Below are 18,568 nucleotides of genomic sequence, written 5' to 3'. Positions count from 1 at the left end.
CAGGCACTGACACATTTTCAATATTATTACATTAAACCAAGTGGATTTTGATTGATAACCTAATATTGGCCTAATGCAAAACATCAATCATGGCAAGTATATTAATTATTTAATATTGTGGCGTAATTCAGAAATCGATGCTGCCTCTGCGTTGAAGGCACAGAGAACGGAGGGAGGGAGGGAAGAGGGAGATAAGGAGAAAAGGAAAGCTCTGTCCCTGAAGACCTCAGCAGATTATATGATGTTTTGCAAAGAGAGATGAGGATGTAAAATGGGGTGTGTGTACGCGTGTGTGTCAGCTGTGTGCATCTAATGGATGGAGCGATCCCTTTGGCCCTGGTGTGGACAGCGCCGGACAGCTCGCCCTTGATAAAGTCAAGACAACAGATGACAGAGCGCAGAGATGAAATGCAAGTGAAGAGCTTAATAAAGGTCGGATCACAAAAATAAAAGAGGAAAAAGAAGTTGTTATGAAAAGGAGTGCGAGGCGAGAGCGGCGGGGGGGGGAGCGAGGGGAAATGAGTGGAGGAGGAGGGATTGAGTGCTGCGTCTCCCCTGTGTTAGATTGTTTCTCACTAATTGCGCTTCATTAGTGGATTACACACACTGTCACCACGGTAACAAATGTCTTGCTCTCTTTATGCCGGGCGCCCGTCATGTATAATGAATGTGGCGGGGTGTTCGTCAGAGTGTAATGTGATTACAGCGAGATGAAGTTTGCCTTAAGTGTTTGACTTGTCTGCATGTGGCTCACTGACAGGGCGCAGAATAAACAGGCAAACATCCTTCAGGACGTTTCTCCAACCGCTTCTTTCTTTTGTTCATATTTCTGTTTCTCTCACTTCTTCATGCAAGTGTGCGGAAATGTCGATGATGTGGGAACGGCTTAGGCTTGTGGTCACACTGGGAACGGGACCTGGCCTGATGGATGGATGGATGGAGGAAAGTAGGGGAGGCGGGGATGGATGAGACAGTATGTAATTTTAGAGATGGTGTAGATTTACACTGTGATGCTGCCGGCTGCATTAGCAACTGAAGCCTGTCGATAAGCCTTCCTCCCTCTCAGCACATACACACACACACGTGCACACACAGAGTGGAATGCCACGGTCAGAGTGGAGCTGTCAGTAATGGGGGCCAGAGTTGGATTTTTGGAGGGGGGGTTCGCTGGGATCGGGGATGGGGGCTGTTTGTGTTCTCTTGATCTGTTGATTTCCACTGCTGCAAAGTTGAAATGTGCCAAAATTGCATCTATTATTTACTGCCAATTTGTTCTTTTTAAAACCGACTGCCCCCCCCAACCCCTCCTCCACTTCCCCGGCTCGCCATTTTGTCGTTGCTACCCTGATAATCACACACACATTTTTTATTAATTCGCAGATAATAGGCTCTGAGGTCTCTCTCTCTGTACTTGGAAATTATTATTTTGTCTGCCAGCACTGTGGCGACCGCATTAGTTAACCTCTGTCTGGTGTTGATGCAAACACGCACGCACAAACACACACACACACGCGCACGCACACGCACACACACACTTGCGTCTGAAAGGTAACAATTAGGATAATTCATTATCTGCTTTTCGTTCCTTTTGATCAAGCGGAACATTTTTGATGTCACAAGCATCACTTTCTCGCACAGTCACTTCCATCCTGCTCGCTCAGTAACAGAAAGAGAAGCACATTGAGATTATCGTGACAGCTGTTGACCGTACTCCAACCGGAGATGAAACAATTAGCCGACTCAGCAGTAGAAAATGAATTTGCCGCCACATGATATCGATTGATTGTTTGAAGTGATTTCTGAAGCGAGAGATTCTCTGGATTCAGAGTCTCAAATGTGAATATTTTCTTGTTTTCTGAATCTTCTTTTGAGAATAAACTCAGCGTCTTTGGGCTGATGGTAGACCGGAAGACCCTTTAAGCTAATTTCATCATCCTGGCCTCTGGAATCTTGTGATGGGCAGTAATTGCTTTTTGCTGCCATTCTGTAATAATGAATTGACTGATTGAGAAAATAGTTGGTAGATTAATTGAAAATGGAAATAAAGAAAATATTTTCCTGCTATTCACAATTCGCCACAGGATTGTCCTGATTTGATGTGTTGAAAAACTCAGAAACAGGTTCAGAAATGTTCATAAAGCACATTTGAACAGAGTTTGTTTTTCTGTCTCTCGTGTGTATTTGTGTGTATGTATTATTTGGTGTGTGTGTGTGTGTGTGTGTGTGTGTGTGTGTGTGTGTGTGTGTGTGTGTGTGTGTGTGTGTGCACGCGCAAAATTGTTCTTTTTATTAAATGATGTTTTGTGTCGGCACTTTATTTACAGTGGGGGAAATGTGTTGTTGTGTTGCAGGGACACCGGGAACATCAAAGGCAGATTAGAACATCTGGTAAGTTCTATTTGACATCCCCCTTTTATCCCCCATACACACGCACACACGCACGCACGCACGCACGCACACACGCGCACACACACACACACACACACACACACACACACACACACACACACACACACTTTGATATCTGCATCTCTAATGAAACCTCCGGAATTGGAGCCGAATACCTGCAGCTAACAGGCAGGGAGAGACAGACAGAGAAAATGGGGATAGAGGGAGGGTTTTGTCTCCCCTAGGGCCTGGTCCAGCTTTTATATTAGTGTTTCATTTATCCCTAGTTCTGCCCAAACACACACACACACACACACACACACACACACACACACACACACACACACAGGTTGTCCACTCTGTTCTCCCTCATTTAATTGCGGATATTTGCAGGGTTTTTGCATCTGTGCATAGCTGTTTGCACATGGATGTATGAAAGGATCATATTTTTTTTACCTTCCAGTCATAACTGTTGGAACCATACACACACTCACACACACACCCACACCTTCTCCCTTTCCCCCCTCCTACCAGCATGAGGCCTTGCCTCGGTCTTCTCCCATCCATGAATGGAGGGCCTGCTGGAAACACACTCCTGGGACAGCCCTGAAAATTTAATGGCCAACGTTTCCAAGGTTTCTCTTGCTACTCGCTTTAATACGGGGTCAGAGTGCTGTGCAACAAAGTGAAAAGGTTCTCTGCTCTTTTTGGGTGGGAAGGAACTGAGGTTTGATGTGCCCCATATTCCAGGGGATGAATTATAGACAGAGGTCAGCGAGGGTCCCGGCTCTCTGTGGATGTCTCATACCCTCCCTCCCTTCCCTCACTGCATACTAAACCGCAGCTCCCAGCACCCTACGCAAATGACCCCCCGCCCCACCACGCGCTACGCAAATGACCCTGAATATGCCACACAAATGACTGACCCCGAAATTCAAACAGTTTGCAGTTACTCTCCACTTGAGTGAGCGGCAGATCAGATGAGGTTAACCTCAGATTTCAGCGTCATGAAGCTCGGTCACTGAATTGTTCCTTAATATTATTGTTGACTGTCTTCTGAACTCTGATTGACGAGGGATTTAAGAGTGGGGGGATTTTGCCTGTTTTTTGCTCAGAAACTTTAATAAAAAGCCGGACATTAAATATAGTGCACGGTGCAGCGATGGCAGTTTGGTAGTTTGGGTTTGGAGATGTCTGTGGGTGGGTCTGGAGGTGTGATTGATGTGGTACTCCATAAAAGGTGGTGTGAATTATTCAAGAGAAGATTACATGCATAAACAGCATTAATCAATATGTGTATTGGCAGTTAAATCTGGGCAAACATTAGGCAGTGCGTGTCTCATGTTGAGATGAGTCTTCCTCTTAAAGGCAAGTGGAGGAATGCGAACTAATTTATACGACATAAGTGATACTGGGTCAATATCGTATCTAAATGTACTGCATGTAGGAGAAGTCACAAATAAGTTTTCATGTTTTTGTGTTCTTACACATTCATCTGGCCAAAGTTGCCTTGAATTGTGTATTTGTGTACCGTATTTTATACTAGTTTACTGAAGTTAGACACAACAGCAGCACTGCAGAGGAATGTAAACTAGATTGTCTTTCACACAATCGTCCCAGCTGGCATCGGCGTTTGCACATGTGAGTATATTTGCATTAATGTCAGTCTCTTGGCAGGCGTTAACGCAGCCAGTCTGCATGTGTGTTTTATATGGTTTTTGCATTGAGTGGACCTATAGGGACAGATTCTAGCATGTTTGCATTTGATTCTCAGTAACTGCCGTGTCTTGATCGGGGGAGCTCAGGAGTTAAACACAACATTTACACACAGATGTACACAAACACACACTGGCATGTTTACCAATGTTTTTTTTTTTTTTTTTGTGAATATGTCTCTGGGAATTTGAATCCCTGAATACTGAGTGTTTGAATTTATGGGTGTGTTTATGCTTATGGGGAGATTGCACCCCAGTAGTCAGCTGCCTGGGGAGTGCAAGACTCTGATTACGATTCGGGACGGAGAACCGTAAATAATGGAGCTCGTCTCCCTCTGAGGTGGAGTTGCCGGGCTGTTCAAAATGTTGTTTTCCTCTATACCTCACACATATATCCCTGTAGATTTCTAAGCAGGCGTTTATGACTCTCTGTTGATGTACTGCTCTTAAGATTAGTGCATCAACCATATTGACACTTATCATCATGTCGCCAAACTCCAGGTGTATTATCAGCTACCTTGAACCTGGTCTTTTTCAAGGAGTCACTTTTTATTCATGTAGATGATAATTTACCTTCTAATATTAATTTAAATAATTTGCATTGATTGTTAGTAACTGTTGCATTGTTTATTCGTATCAAAAATACAGATTTTCACAGCGATGTGACAATAAAGCTTCTGTTCAAATAATTCTTGCGCTTGATTTTTCATGATGAATACTAATGTTACCTCCTCCTGTTGAGTTAACAGTCTGAGTGAATGACTGCTGCAGTAATTAGGTGGGCAATTAAGATTTATGTGGTCTGAGGTTTGTTTTATTGTTCGTGTTTGTTTTGTTTTCGTATTTCAGCAGATTGACTGAAAGTGATCAGTGGCAATACAGAGAAAAAGACTGAAGTTAATTGCTCCCAGTGCTCTGCGTTCCTGTCGGCTTTTGCACACACACGCGCACGCACATACGCGTCCAAGCACATACACATCACTGAAGTTTGAGTTGGGCGATTCTTTGCTCTGGGAGAAATGGAGCGATAGTGAAAGAGGTGGCCTACAGCAGCTAATCAGTCCAGATGCACAGCTTTTTAGAGGGAAGTAGAAGAAAGCCAGCAGCTCAATCAATACATGAGGAATCAGCCTCATCAGGATTACTGGCTCAATCAGCAGCTGTACCCATCACTCTGCCGCACACACTGCCTGGGGAAGAAGAGGAAAGGAGAGGGGGAGAGGAAGAACAGGGGAGAAAGGGAAATACGTCATCTGTCCATGGAGGGGGAGTTTGAACTGGATTTGATGGTGGAGCTCAGGAAAGGCTGGTTCACAGGTCAGTCCAGGGCTGCAGGTTGAGCTGAGGTCACAAGTCACTGGAAAGCAATAAGAAAGTCCTTTAAAGTTTGCCTGTGGTTTTAATTTTATTATTAGCAAACACATCATTTAACAACAGTTGTCTGGCACGCAGCAAGCCCCCTGCTCTCATTTATGGGGAGTATATGCATTAGACCTCTGAATGAAGTGACATCTTTAAATGTAGTAAGCCAGCTCAGTACACATAATGAATCTTTCTTATATTGAATCAAGCCATTAAGTGTTTCTGCACCACCCTAAAGCTTAAACTGATCCCTTAAAGGTGGTGCTGTACTATAATTTTTCCAGCAGGATTCTTACCTACACGTTTTCTAACCATCCAGTTCACTCCATCAGCGGAGTTACGGTATCTGGCTCTCTGTTAAATCTGCTGCCAGCGAAACAACTCATTGAATTTCTGTGTCGGGTTTCTGTCCCTCTACTGAATGCTAGACACTGCTGTTGGCACAAGGTTTCTGAGTAATTCTTTAGGTTTAATCTTCTCGGTCAATAGTCAGTAATTGAACTTGCTTAGCTCGATGTCGTTGCTATCAGGAGGTCAAAAACCTACTTGCCGAGTCTTTTGTGGATGCGTCACCGGTTTGCTGCAAACATGGTGCACTTCAGGGAAAGCTGATGTCGTCCCAGTGTCCCTTGGTGAGTTGAAGAGTTTACAGAGGCAGATAGCCTCGTTGATCTGCTGACAGATCGGCAACAGCAGCTGTGGTCAGGACAACACGCTCATGCAACAAGATAGTGACAAACTGGGTCTCTCTGAATGCGGCAGCGAGCTGGCATAAAACCGAGTTGTCTCAGTGTAGAATAGAAGTTGAGGAGAGGTCAGAGGTCAGAATGACATCTAATTGTTTCTTTTATTCATTCTGCGTCTGCTCACGTTGGCAGACGTTAATTGTCTCATTAAACACTTTCTCTTCATCTCTCACTGTATCTTTGAATTTCTTCATCTCTAGTACGATTGTATAGGATAAAGAGATGAAAACGGCTCAGAGAGAGAGATTCTGGACAGATAAAGGATGGGGGGGCGGAGGGGGGGCTGTTGATAATCTGCAAACAGATTTCCATGCTTATTACACTAATGATTTCATGATATTTGATGTGGTGGTGGGGGTTGGGAGGATGTGGAAGCACGGGTGGAGGGGTGAAGGGGTGGGGTGGTGGGGGTGGGGTGGTCTTTTTCTCTCATCTCGACGTCGCGGCTAAATGATGGAGTAATTTGAGTGACCTCTGACTTGGGGCAGGCCCAGACGTAATTGCATGTCATTCTGGCACTGAAATAGGAGAGGGGGGGGGGCACCAAATACAAAGTATCCCCCCCGTCTTTCCCTCCTCTCTGGCAAATCACTTGTTTTTCTGTCTCCTTCTCACATGTCCCCATCCCTGTCTCGCTCTCCGTCTTGTTGTGTCTCACTGTGGCACGCTGCTCGAGTGTTTCCAAAAAAAAAAAAACACCCCCCAAACAAAAGAAAGATTGCATTAATTTTCAAATGATGATATTACATTAAGCGCAGAGATCTCATATATCAAAATGTGAGAACTACTCCCTTACTGTATGTGCTTCATCTTAATGGTATCGCTGGATGTCAAGGGCATGGAGGAAATTAAATCGGAAAGTGCAGATAGACCAAAGAAGATATTATCTCTGGATGATTGCAGTTTTGATAGGTATTCCAGTGAATTTCATTTTCTCCGGATGGGGAGAAGATGAGTTAGCCTGCACATTTGCTCATTTTTCTTCTACATGATTTATGTGAGTTGAGTATAAAACTCTCTCCCCCCCCCCACCCTCACCACCACCACCCTCTTTATCGGGTACACATACATGCATGCGCACGCACACGCACACACACAAACATGGGGTAGTAAATTACTGCCTTTGAGTCGCATCTTAGCTGGGGCAGTTTACGCGAGTGTACGTTTGCGTACTTCTTGTATGGTTGTATGTGGGCGAACTGCAGTGCGTATTTTGTGTATTTGTATGCACGTGCATGTGTTGGTGTGTGTGTGTTTGCGCTTGTGTGTCTGAGATAGCAGCAGAGCCATCAGCGGGAATGATTCCAGGGAGACGGGGGAGTGTCATTACTCAGACTTGTTTACATTCTAAATACGTAATGAAATCTTGTTGGTAATAATGACGGGAATAAAAGTTTGGGAAATTGTAAAAGTGGTGAAGTTTGAGAAATGAGGCCCGGCCTGTGAAATAGCATTTGGGGGCAGGAAACGACATTATTATGCAGTGCTCCTGCCTGCCTGAGACATGAAGATGAACTGCTGGCGGGCCATAAAATGCTGTTAGCCCTAGCCTGAAGTATGGCACATTGTAAAAGAGCCCTGATCCCATATTGCCATTATATATAAAAGTATAGCCATACACAACATTATTTTTCATATAAGATGAGCTCAGATACTGTGGCCCAGGCCCCCCAAATACATACACTGATAGGCAGATTTTTTTCCCCTCCTTATAAAATATATAAATAAACATATTGCCATGGAACCCATCTCTGCCCTGATCTTATAGACCTCGATATTAAAAACAGAAATATTGCATTTTCTAGGGCCTCTGTTTTCCCCTGTCCTCTTTTGGGTATGGGATATATCTGTGTGTTTGTTTGGGGGGAGGCGCGGAGGAGGAAGAGGAGGCGAGGAGGAAGCCCGAGCGGCATGCAACAAATGAAAGAAAATGGAAACAGATGAAGACTTTAAAAATGTAATGAGATGAATATTGAGCGTATCAACTCCAGAATAAAGAGAGTTGGCTGGGGTCGTGTGTGTGTGTGTGTGTGTGTGTGTGTGTTTGTGTGTGTGTGTAGTGCAACTGTTTATTAACAGATAATAATGGTTACAGTCGTGCAATTACGGTTAATGTTACAGCAGATGTTGATATCACTGATGTGCCAGAATACAGTATAAGAAGCAGGATAACGTGTATGAAGTATTCAACATGTTTACAATTCTACAGTTTATCTGTTGACCTTGAGCGTTTAGTGCAGTTCAACTTTCTTTCAAACACTAGTTTAATAAGGAATGAAGCAATCACGAACTTTAACAGCAGGGGTGATGTAATTTCTCTAGAAAGTGTTAAAGAAATGCACGTGCCTGTTTTTGGGAGGCTGTCTCTTTAGAGGACATACAGCAGAGGCAAAGTCACCAGCCTGTCCTTCATGTGAAGAATGGCCGTGCGCCATTCTGAGAGACTGTGTGGAATTCGGCTCATCTCAGCACTGAGAAAATGATTGTCTTTAAAACTAATAATCTTGTGATGTGTGGTGTATGTCAAGATTATGTAGGAAATGAATGTTTAAAAAATGAAGATCTGTCTCTACGTTCTCTATTTTCAGCTTTTTTTTTAATCATTTATGAATGCGAGTTTCTAATGAGAAAATAGCTAACTAGCTAAAAATCTATTTTTTTTGGGCTCAGAATAGTTTTCCATGTTTCAGCAGTAAACTTCATAGAAAAGACTTTTAAGAGTATCTTATTTTCAGATTCTTTTTTTTTTTTTTTTTTTGCATGGTGTCATATACTGTGCGACCGATGTTCTGCACAGTTGTGGAGTTGTAGTAGAGTCGTAGCTGTGCACTGCCCGGGAGATGATGGTTTACTGTCGGCCGATTCTAGAGCTCAACTAATCATCAGGAGAGCAGCCGTGCTTCACTCCCTCTCTGACCTACAGTCTCTGTCCAACCCATCATTGCTGCTCTGTCCCACCCTCTCTCCTCCTGGTCTCATCCTCACTTCCTCAGTTTTGGTCTTGTGCACTCAGAGTTTCTGCAGTGACATTATGAGGTTTATCCTTCTCTTCCTGTCTCTTTCTGCTCGGCCATAAATTAATTTCTGTTGTTGTGTGGCGTGATGGAGGGAGTAAATCTTTCAGTGAGACAGCGGTCTGACTATCTGACCACAATCTGGCTTGCTCTGCTTCATTGTGTCTGCTCTAACAGGGATTTATTCATCTGCTGACCCACCCTACTTTGCTTTGTCTGGTCGGCCTCAGGCCCAGTAATGATAATAATAGTCCCTTGGGCCAGAGTATGACTACAAATAGATGAAATTTCCTGCATGCAGTACCTCATTATAGACAGTGTAGCATTGTTTTTACCAAGCCGAGTGAGGGCTGTTTATTTTTCTAATGGGACGTGTTTATTTTTGACTAATGGGACAGACTCTGGGCACTTAGCCTCAGCTACGCGAGTCTTAGTGTGTCTGTCGTCACTGTGGTGAGGTAAGCGAACGAGCCGGAGGCCTACTGTGACCACACTTCCTGTCACATTTAGGGCAAGAGTTAGCCTGAGTCAAGTGGGTGTGGGTGTAAAGTGCTGGCAATAATAGCCTAATAATAGTGGATAGCAGTTACTTGAGAAGGAGGATGTTTATATAAAAGGCGTTCATTTACACCTCGACCTCGAGAGGAAGCATACATCGCCTGTGTTGTTGATAATAATACTTGCACTATACACGCATGACTAGATTTCATAAACATGTACAAGCATTCACAGAGCGCTCCTGCTCTTACCAAGTGTTTCATCCATAAGGCACGAGAGACAGAAACCTCAAAGCCTGGCCACATAAAACTCCTTACTTGCAGTGCTTGTCAGAGGGTCACCGTGATTGGTCAGGTGTGCAGAGTAAAGGAAAGAAGGCAGGATTTGAGCTTCTCCATCAGGCTCTTTTTTTATTCTTGCAAAGCTATTTCTGTCTTTTTTTCATGTGTACAACCGAGTGCAACGCTATGAACGCTCCCAGGGAAAATTGTCTGAAGGTGTGCGCTGTCATCCTTGTATTTAAACTCTCACAGCAGCTCACCCCTGCCTACAATGGCCAGATCATCATCCCGCCTTTGAATGTGGCTGTTGGGAGCAGCCGTAAGCACTTTTGCATCCGGCATTGTTGATGGCATGTCATGCGAAGTAGTTCTTTCTGAGCGTAGTGCGTGATTGCTAACGCAGGTGGTCAATTAATCTTAGGTTTCGTGGTGGCTCTCCTTGTCTGCATGTCAAGTGTCCTTGAGGGAGACACTGAACCTTAAACTGCTCCTAATGAGCAGGTCAGCTTCTTGCACAGCAGCTCAGCCGCTGCCGCTCTGTGTGTGCATGTGTGCATGGGTAATTCAGAGGCCTTATAAAGCAGGTTAACAGTGCTACAGTATATACTGTAAGTACAATGCATTTACTATATGTGCAAGTGACCATTGTAACAATAGAAGATTTAACACCGTATTCTTCTTCTTCGTCATTTTTAAATGTCTTCCTCACCTTCCCTTCTTCCCACTCTCCCTTTTTGTCTGCTGTACTTCTTGAGCTCTGAAGGAAACAAAAGCAACTTTGTCTGTCTTGTCTTTGTTCCCCCTCTGCCTGTTTCCCCTTTCCTCACAGTGTGATAATCTAAAGCCCCTTTAAGGAAAGCGCTGCTCATTTCCAACACACACTCCCTCTAAACACACACACACACACACACACACACACACACACACACACACACACACACACACACACACACACACACACTGAGTCCCTCTCTTGGTGTCTCATGTTTGTTTGTGAGCATCGGAAAGGCACAGTTGTAATTGAGGGGCGAAGCCACTTCAGATGCAGCGGGTGCCTCTTTCCCAGTGGGGAGAGCATAGATCTGCCTCTGGGGAGCACAATTAACTCCTTTTTATTGTTCACTAATGAATTACACACAGAGGAAGCGGCCATGCATGTGTGAATTAGAGAGAAAAATAGAGAGTTTGTTGGGAAGCAAAAACATGCGATGCCGTGTGTGTGTGTGTGTGTGTGTGTGTGTATGTGTCATTATGTTTGCTTAGTTGTGAGCTGACATCTGAGTACCGTTCACTTGTGATGATCCTTTGGTATAAATTAGCCTTTGTCAGCCTCTGTTTACTGTATGCTGAAAACACAAGCTTCTGATTTTCTCTATTTTCTGCCATTATTTAAAAGGCATTTCAGTGTAGAATCACACGTGGCAGAAAACTGCTCTCTACTAAAACTTTAAATATGTTGTGCACCTCAGGCTGCGCTCCAGTAGTTGACATTAAAGCAGGTGTTTTTCCCACTTACAGGTGGTAGGAAATAGTTGCTTTGACATCACTGATTAGCATCTTCAGAAAAGCGAGTTGCTTGAAAGTTTCAGCTGCGACAGGGAGCGCAGCAGCATGTGATTCAGTGTCGTGTTACCCTCAGCTGGCAAGAGTGTGTTGGTGTGTGTGTGTGCATTGAGGATGCATGGACTAACACATGCCTTAAGGCCAATGTAAACAAATGCTAATGTAATTACCGAGGGGGCGTCGTAATAAACTGTAACTAAGATGATTGCGCGGCACACAATGATCAGGTTAGTTAAGCTGTGATGTGTTATTGCTTTAAATGACTGGTTGCACCAAGACTGATTTCTGTGTCGTTCTAATTGCTCAGCAGGCTGAGCCCTTTGCCATGTAGCTGGCTTCGAATCCTGCTCAGGACTTCAGTTTTGTGGCATGTAATCCTTTTTTTTTTTTCGCTGTAAAACTGCTCCAGTGAAGGCAAAGATGCCAAAAAAGCAGGAAAAAAATAGACTGAATTGTGCCCCTATCACTTCTTCATGAGGGGGAATGGGAAGGGCGTGTGTGCCTGTACATCTGTGTGTGGGTGAAGGCCTCAAGTGTTCTTCATCTTCTGCGGCATAATAGTGATTAGTAATTTCAGCTGTCGAGCAGTGCCAGTCAGCGTGAGCGTGATCCACCGTGTCACCTGCTACGGGGGATGCACGTGCACACGCACACACACATCCACGGTGCATTAAGTGTGCGTCAGTCTGTCTGCAATGCCTTGATGTGCGTTCCGTCTAGGATACAGCACCCTGACATCGCTACATTAAAGGGGGTCATTATATTTCCCTGGCTGCCACCGAAAAGTGACGTTTTTACAAAGTGACAAGTTTACAGTTTGATAAATCAAATTTTTTGCTGCGGGTGGGGTAGGGAGCCAGGAGGAGGAGGAGGAATGGTGGGAGGAAGAGCCGGGTTGTCTGTGGAAGAGGAGGAGGAGGAGGAGGGAAGAAGTGCTGCCTGTCAGCGACGCCTCGGCCCTGTCGTCTAAATGATGCTCCCAGGCAGCGGATTCAGATCCCATCCCCATTAGCATTTAATTTCTCTCTAATCCTACACACAGTCTCCACCGCTGCATGGTAACGAGGGCCGCCCTGCCATGGCAGCGCTGAAAAACCTCAGAGAGCAATCTGCGAGCGCTCTCGCCTCTCTCAGCTCCGTGCCCTGTCGTAGCCATCATTCTTCCTTGACAATTAAGACCCTCAAATCTAATAGCAGTGATATTGGAATTACAGCGAGGCCCTTTTGAGGGTATGTCAGGAAAAAGGGTTGCCCCTCCCAATACAGCTGTCAAAGCACAAGGCCCTCCTCCTGTTCATGCCCGCTAAGCGTTTCTGATGCACACACACACACACAAACACACACACACACACGCACACACGCACACACACACACACATACATACACACACACGCACATGATGGGAAGGGGAATATGTTGAGTCTTTGGCTGTGATCTTTGTAAAATGTGCTCTCTGTGCCCTCTTATCCAACTCTCCAAAGACTTGTTACAGCAGCTTTTGTTTTCTCTCTTCCTCTCTCTCTCTCTCTTTGTCTCTAAATTTCTCTTCATCTCATCCTCATTGATTCTCCCTGGTGTGTCAGAGATGTTGTTGCTTTCTGTTTTTCACTAGCAGGGCTTTTACAGACGACTAGACCAGTAGATTGGTGAAGTCGTCCCTTGGTGCTCCACGAGGACAGTTTCGCTCTAATGGTTGCAGTTAAAGATTATCATGGGTAAAATATATTTCAGCCTAAGGGATGCAACAGTTTTAGAGCCAGTTTACGTACAGTAGATACAGTTGTGTCGGCGTGGAGGCTGCCTGTCATGAGCAGTGCTGTGTGATATCAGGCAGCTGGGTGGTACAGTAAACTGGTAGATCATCCTTTAAGACAGCACTTAGGAAAGCCTTTGCCCTGGAGCAACACACTGAGCCCCGACCAGCTCGAGGCTTTATTCTACAGCTGCCCCTGACCTTTGTAAAAGAAGAATAAATTCAATAAAAGGATAATAAATATAATATCACATCACTGGCTAATTGTTTTTTATGTATTCTGCAGACTCCAGCAGAGCAGGCTAAAGTCCGAATGCATATGGTCCTGCAGGCTGCGGGTAAGTTGATGTTTCTTCCTCTTTTTCTTGCCTCTTAAATTTTTTTGGTTACAGCATGGTTCAGAACCGTTGCCACGATCTGACACTTGCCAGCTGCTCGTTCAGGGATGCTGGAGTTTGAGAATAGAGTGTAGAGCTGCTGTGAAACTGGACAGCCCAACACCTGAACCTGTGCGACAAAGTGCTCCAGCCATCATTTTTGAGCTAATCTGTTCAAAAGTAAGTGTACAGCCGGATTAATCTAGTAACTACTTGTCAAGATATACTTACTGTACATTTTCATTCATAAAAAATATATTAAAAACTTATTTTTTAGCCATATTTTGCAGCCCTATTGCACACATGCTGCAGCGAACTGGGAATGAGCCACAGTCTCGTATACACGCTCTCCACTGTGGACCTGCATGGGTTTTGTACTTGTTTTCCCACACACAGACCTGCAGCATACCTTCAGAAACACACACACGCGCTACCACAAACTCACACACACACACACACACACACACACACACACACACACACACACACACACACAGATGAATGCGTACACACACTCCTGCTCTCCACTTTGAGTGCTTCTGGGCCCATATTCACTGCAGCTTAATTTCAAACACTCCTCCCAGTACATAAGTCATAGATGTCACCATGCACGGCGTGTATATATTCCAGTGTGTATTCGAGGGGTAGAGTTGCGAGCCATATGTGACAGGCAGAGATTGACTGTGGAGAAAGATGTCTTCATGTTTACAGTCATGCACACGCACACACACGGCCCAGCACTTCAGAACAGGGCTCTAATTTCACCACAGGAAATATATGAAAGAACCAGGCACCTATACATCATCTTTAAAGCACCCAGCAGCCACACGCTTACCTCACTTAGGACTTGTTCTGCCTTACTGTAGGCCACAGAACAACGCTGCAATCCCCTGCTGTGATTTCGCTGATTTGAACTTTGTAAGGCATATTTTACTTACTTCATCATACTTTGAATTGACCTGACATAGTTTACATGGGGGATTTTTTTTTGGAGTCGCGGACAATTTGCTCAATTCTGTTCCTGTTGTATATATGAATGTGCCTAGTAATTATTTTCCCTGGCAGAAATTTAAATGGAAATTTCGATTAGTCGACTAGTTGAAAAGTAAGAAAACACTTGGAAAATGTGTGGCACTCAGGGTTTCAGTGCTGGTCCACGTGTCCTGAAAGATGTCAATGTCCTGAACAAATGGGAGAAACTCTGGACAAATATTAACTGTGTTTATAGACACTATTTTCCCATGTTTTTGTATGGAAGTAGTAATAGGGACACCAATTTTTGACACTGGTCCAGTATTTAGCAAGAGCGCTACAGCCATGAAACGGGCTGCAATACAATCCCTGCGGGCATTTGCGGTGCATGTCCACTAAAAGTGTTCAGGGCTCAGGTTGTTATCGTAAGTGTCTGACAGCATTATGGAAAGGATCCCTGCTGAGATACCTTTTTGTTAAAGAGGAAGATCCTTTTTGTTTAACCGAAAACAGCTGTTATGTCACTCTCAGCAAAGACACCAGACTCCATTTACAGAAGCAGTAATTTTACCATCATAAAACACGCTTCATTCAAGCTGAACAGACACAAAATAAAACTCAATATTTTCACATTTAACCCAGGAAGTTTTTTCCCCAGACATTATGACCAGAGAGACTTAAATAAGTCAGATTTTCCTGGTTAAAAACAAACAAACAAACAAAAACAGTAATTAATGGATAACAGAAATCCTGCACTACATTATGAACATATCCTATAATTTAAATGTGTACATTTCTAAAATAATAAGTTTGTGTGGTCGACTAATGAGGCACATTCCTAATTGTCTATCAGACACCCCGCGCTCGCTGCCCTGCCACCTCAAGGCTGATGTTGCCCTAATGGTGGTGAAGCGTCATAAAATTGAGCATGTGGCTTTGAGTGCAGTGGGCCAGACTGGTGCAGACACAGGCCCAGGGCCAGACACAAGGCGAGAGGAGAGGGTTTAATGCACTGGACAAGTCTCTGGTTTTCGTCTCTTTCCTGGAGGCTTCCAACAGAACAGGTTTATGGCTTAGACAAAGATTGTCTTCACCAGAGAGCCCAGGCTGGACGGCATCAGGCCTCCGGGTGCCCGTGATCATGTCGCTCATAACGATCTGCAGTAAAATACAAAACTTGAACTGGACTTCAATCATCGGTTTATTTGCAGCCTTGTTTTCTGCCTCTATCGTTGCTCTCACTAATTTAAATCGTGTTTTTGTCATTACGAATTTTAAGCATAGCCTTTTCTTTTCTCAAGTCCCCTGACCCTGCAGCTGCCAAATCTTCTAAATTCATCTGTCTCACATCTCTTCGTATTCGCTCCATTTTCTTCCCTCTTGTCCGTCTATCTGTCCTCTCACTCTCCCTCTTACTGTCTTTGTTCCAGTGCTGTTAGCGGACAGAGGGAGACAGGGATGGAAAGAGGGAGGGATGGAGGGCGAGAAGGAAGCAGCAGATGTTGGGAGGTTGTGTGAATGTTAATGTCCTGACGTAGCCGTGGAGCTTAAGCCTCCTCCTCCTTCCCTCCGTTCCTCTCTGAGCGCCCGCCAGGCTTTCTCTCTTGGGGTCTCCTGACATCCTTAAAGCCCGTGGCTCTCCACTCCTCTTCTCTGCTCTCTTCCACCTCTTTCTCTCCCATCCCCTCCCTCCCCTCCCTCCCTCCTTTTGTCCGTCTATGGACTCTCTCTAGTCAGTAGAGAGCAGATCATCCCATGGCTAAAGCGGCTCAGGCCTTTGTGTTGGGGGGCTCTGTGGACCTGTAATGAGCCCCCTCGGCTGGCCCGCTGGCCTGCTTAGCCCTCACTGGGGGCTTTGAGAGTGTGTGTGTGTGTGTGTGTGTGTGTGTGTGTGTGTGTGTGTGTGTGTGTGTGTGTGTGTGTGTGTGTGTGTGTGTGTGTGTGTGTGTGTGTGTGTGTGTGTGTGTGTGTGTGTGCGGAGTGGGATGAGGAGGTGAGAGGAGGAGGGCAACACTGGCCCCCAATGAAAGCGCTGGATGGATATGTTTATGGGTCACTTCCTGCTTGGCCTACATATTGAACACACACATACACGTGCGCGCACACACACACACACACTCACACTCACACTCACACACTACACCCCACATTTCCAAGACAAACTCGCTTTCTAATTTCATCAATAACAAGATAATATTTACATTTTCATTGTTTGTAGCTTTAATTATTCATTTGCACATGACTTTTATATTAATTGCTTAATATTAATAAAACCTTGTTATTGTCAAAATGTGCATAAAATATGTACATAACTGCATTTTAAATACAAATATTTATCATTCATTCTGAAATATGTGACTTTCAAAGATGCTTGTCACGATCAGAAAATCACAGATTTCACCCTTGCTTAGGGGGCCTTATCCCAGCCTGCTTTTGCCGGATTGCAGGGAAACCTCCTGTTTGAGGTGCTTGAGGTTAATATCATATAAAGCAGCAGTGCCACTACTGTGTGGCACCCTCAGTATGTTTTGGCTCATCAGCAGCTTTTCTCTCTCTCTTCTAAAGAGAGAGAGCGCCTCTTCGCAGACTCCTCTTTGTCGCAAGAGTGTTTTTCTTGTTGTTCTGAACCCTTGTAGTGTTTTGTTATGTCTGAATTCACCTCCACATCCCTTGACACTCATACAGGACTCTCACAAATATACATGTGATATAGCAGTCTTCCTGCTTTAAGAACCAAAGCCCTCACATTTTCATTCATTCCTCTATACTTCCATGCACACACACACACGCACACACGCACGATGACACTCTAACATATCTATTATACTCTTTTCTTTTCAGCCACTTGGTGAGCTCTTGCCTCCTTTCAGAGCAGTGTCCATTTCCACTCAAATGAGCATGAGCGCTGTGTGGCAGCGGCCCTCTCCTTATCCGCACGTCAATAGAGAGTGTTTGCAGAACACCCACTAAGGACCCGAGGGCCAGGGGTCATCAAAACCTCCGTCCTCTCCCTATTTGAACCTTTGACAGCAGCAAAACAAACAATCCTTAAGATCTCATCAGAGGCTTGAACTTGGCAGGGCTCTGAATTAACTTTCTCTATTGGTTTGTCTGAGTTTGGCACCTGGCTGGAGTCGACGGGGAGACGTGTTCTTATTTCTCGCGTTTCTTTTAATAATGTGACTATGCAGTATTTGGTTTATAAGTAAAGCTTCCCACTTTCTAGTGCTAAATGTCTAAAGTACAGTCAAAATGAAGTCCTTGCAATGCTGCACAGACCTATAAATGACAGTATATTGGACTGATTTAGTCTCTTTATTGAAAGGGGACGCATAAATCAGATTTTCTCTCCCAGAGTACTTTTTGGAGTGGTGCCATTCACAGCTAATACTCAGCGATATAAAGGCAAAATAATTCTGTTTTGATTGCATTTATTTGTGCATGTTGCTAAATATTAAATGCTTGTTTATAAAAGCACAATAAAATGTTTTTGAATGTCCCACTTTTAGCAATATTTTGGCATTTTTCTTAATATTATAGCACACAAAATGCACATTATTTAGCTGTGACTCATTTCCTGCCACTGCTGACTCCCATTCAACTTTAAGTGAAATTGTAGTCAACGTATTAAGCGCACTGTGATAGTACACCTTGCTATCTCCATTATGAATTTGTGTTACAGATGAGGCATTAATGCAGTCTAGCAATATTAAAGTAAAAAGGAGCATTAAGCTAATGTTGGAGTTAGAGAAATCCAATTATGAAATTCAACATCAGTATGAGTAAATGTCCCTTTGATTCCTTTTTTTTATGGTAGTTGAGAGGAGAGAAAGACGAGAGAAATGAGGGTCTGGTTGATCAGGCGTGTTGTGTGATGTGTACAGTATCATGGACCGCTG

At 44.3% G+C, this 18,568-nt stretch overlaps 1 protein-coding gene across 1 annotated transcript in view; it reads left to right on the top strand.

Moving 5' to 3' along the window:
• Window positions 1-18,568, top strand: part of rsrc1 (arginine/serine-rich coiled-coil 1) — a 109,072-nt gene that overhangs the window by 38,167 nt on the left and 52,337 nt on the right. Inside the window, exons 5-6 of the mRNA XM_070970672.1 lie at window positions 2,352-2,388; window positions 13,607-13,658. Of these exons, the coding sequence (XP_070826773.1) occupies window positions 2,352-2,388; window positions 13,607-13,658 (89 nt within the window). The remainder of the gene's footprint in view (window positions 1-2,351; window positions 2,389-13,606; window positions 13,659-18,568) is intronic.

This window comes from Chaetodon trifascialis, chromosome 9 (genome assembly GCF_039877785.1).
Source record: "Chaetodon trifascialis isolate fChaTrf1 chromosome 9, fChaTrf1.hap1, whole genome shotgun sequence".
Lineage (NCBI taxonomy): Eukaryota > Metazoa > Chordata > Actinopteri > Chaetodontiformes > Chaetodontidae > Chaetodon > Chaetodon trifascialis.
The sequence above is the reverse complement of the archived record's forward strand: the minus strand, read 5'-3'. Positions and strand labels throughout refer to the sequence as shown.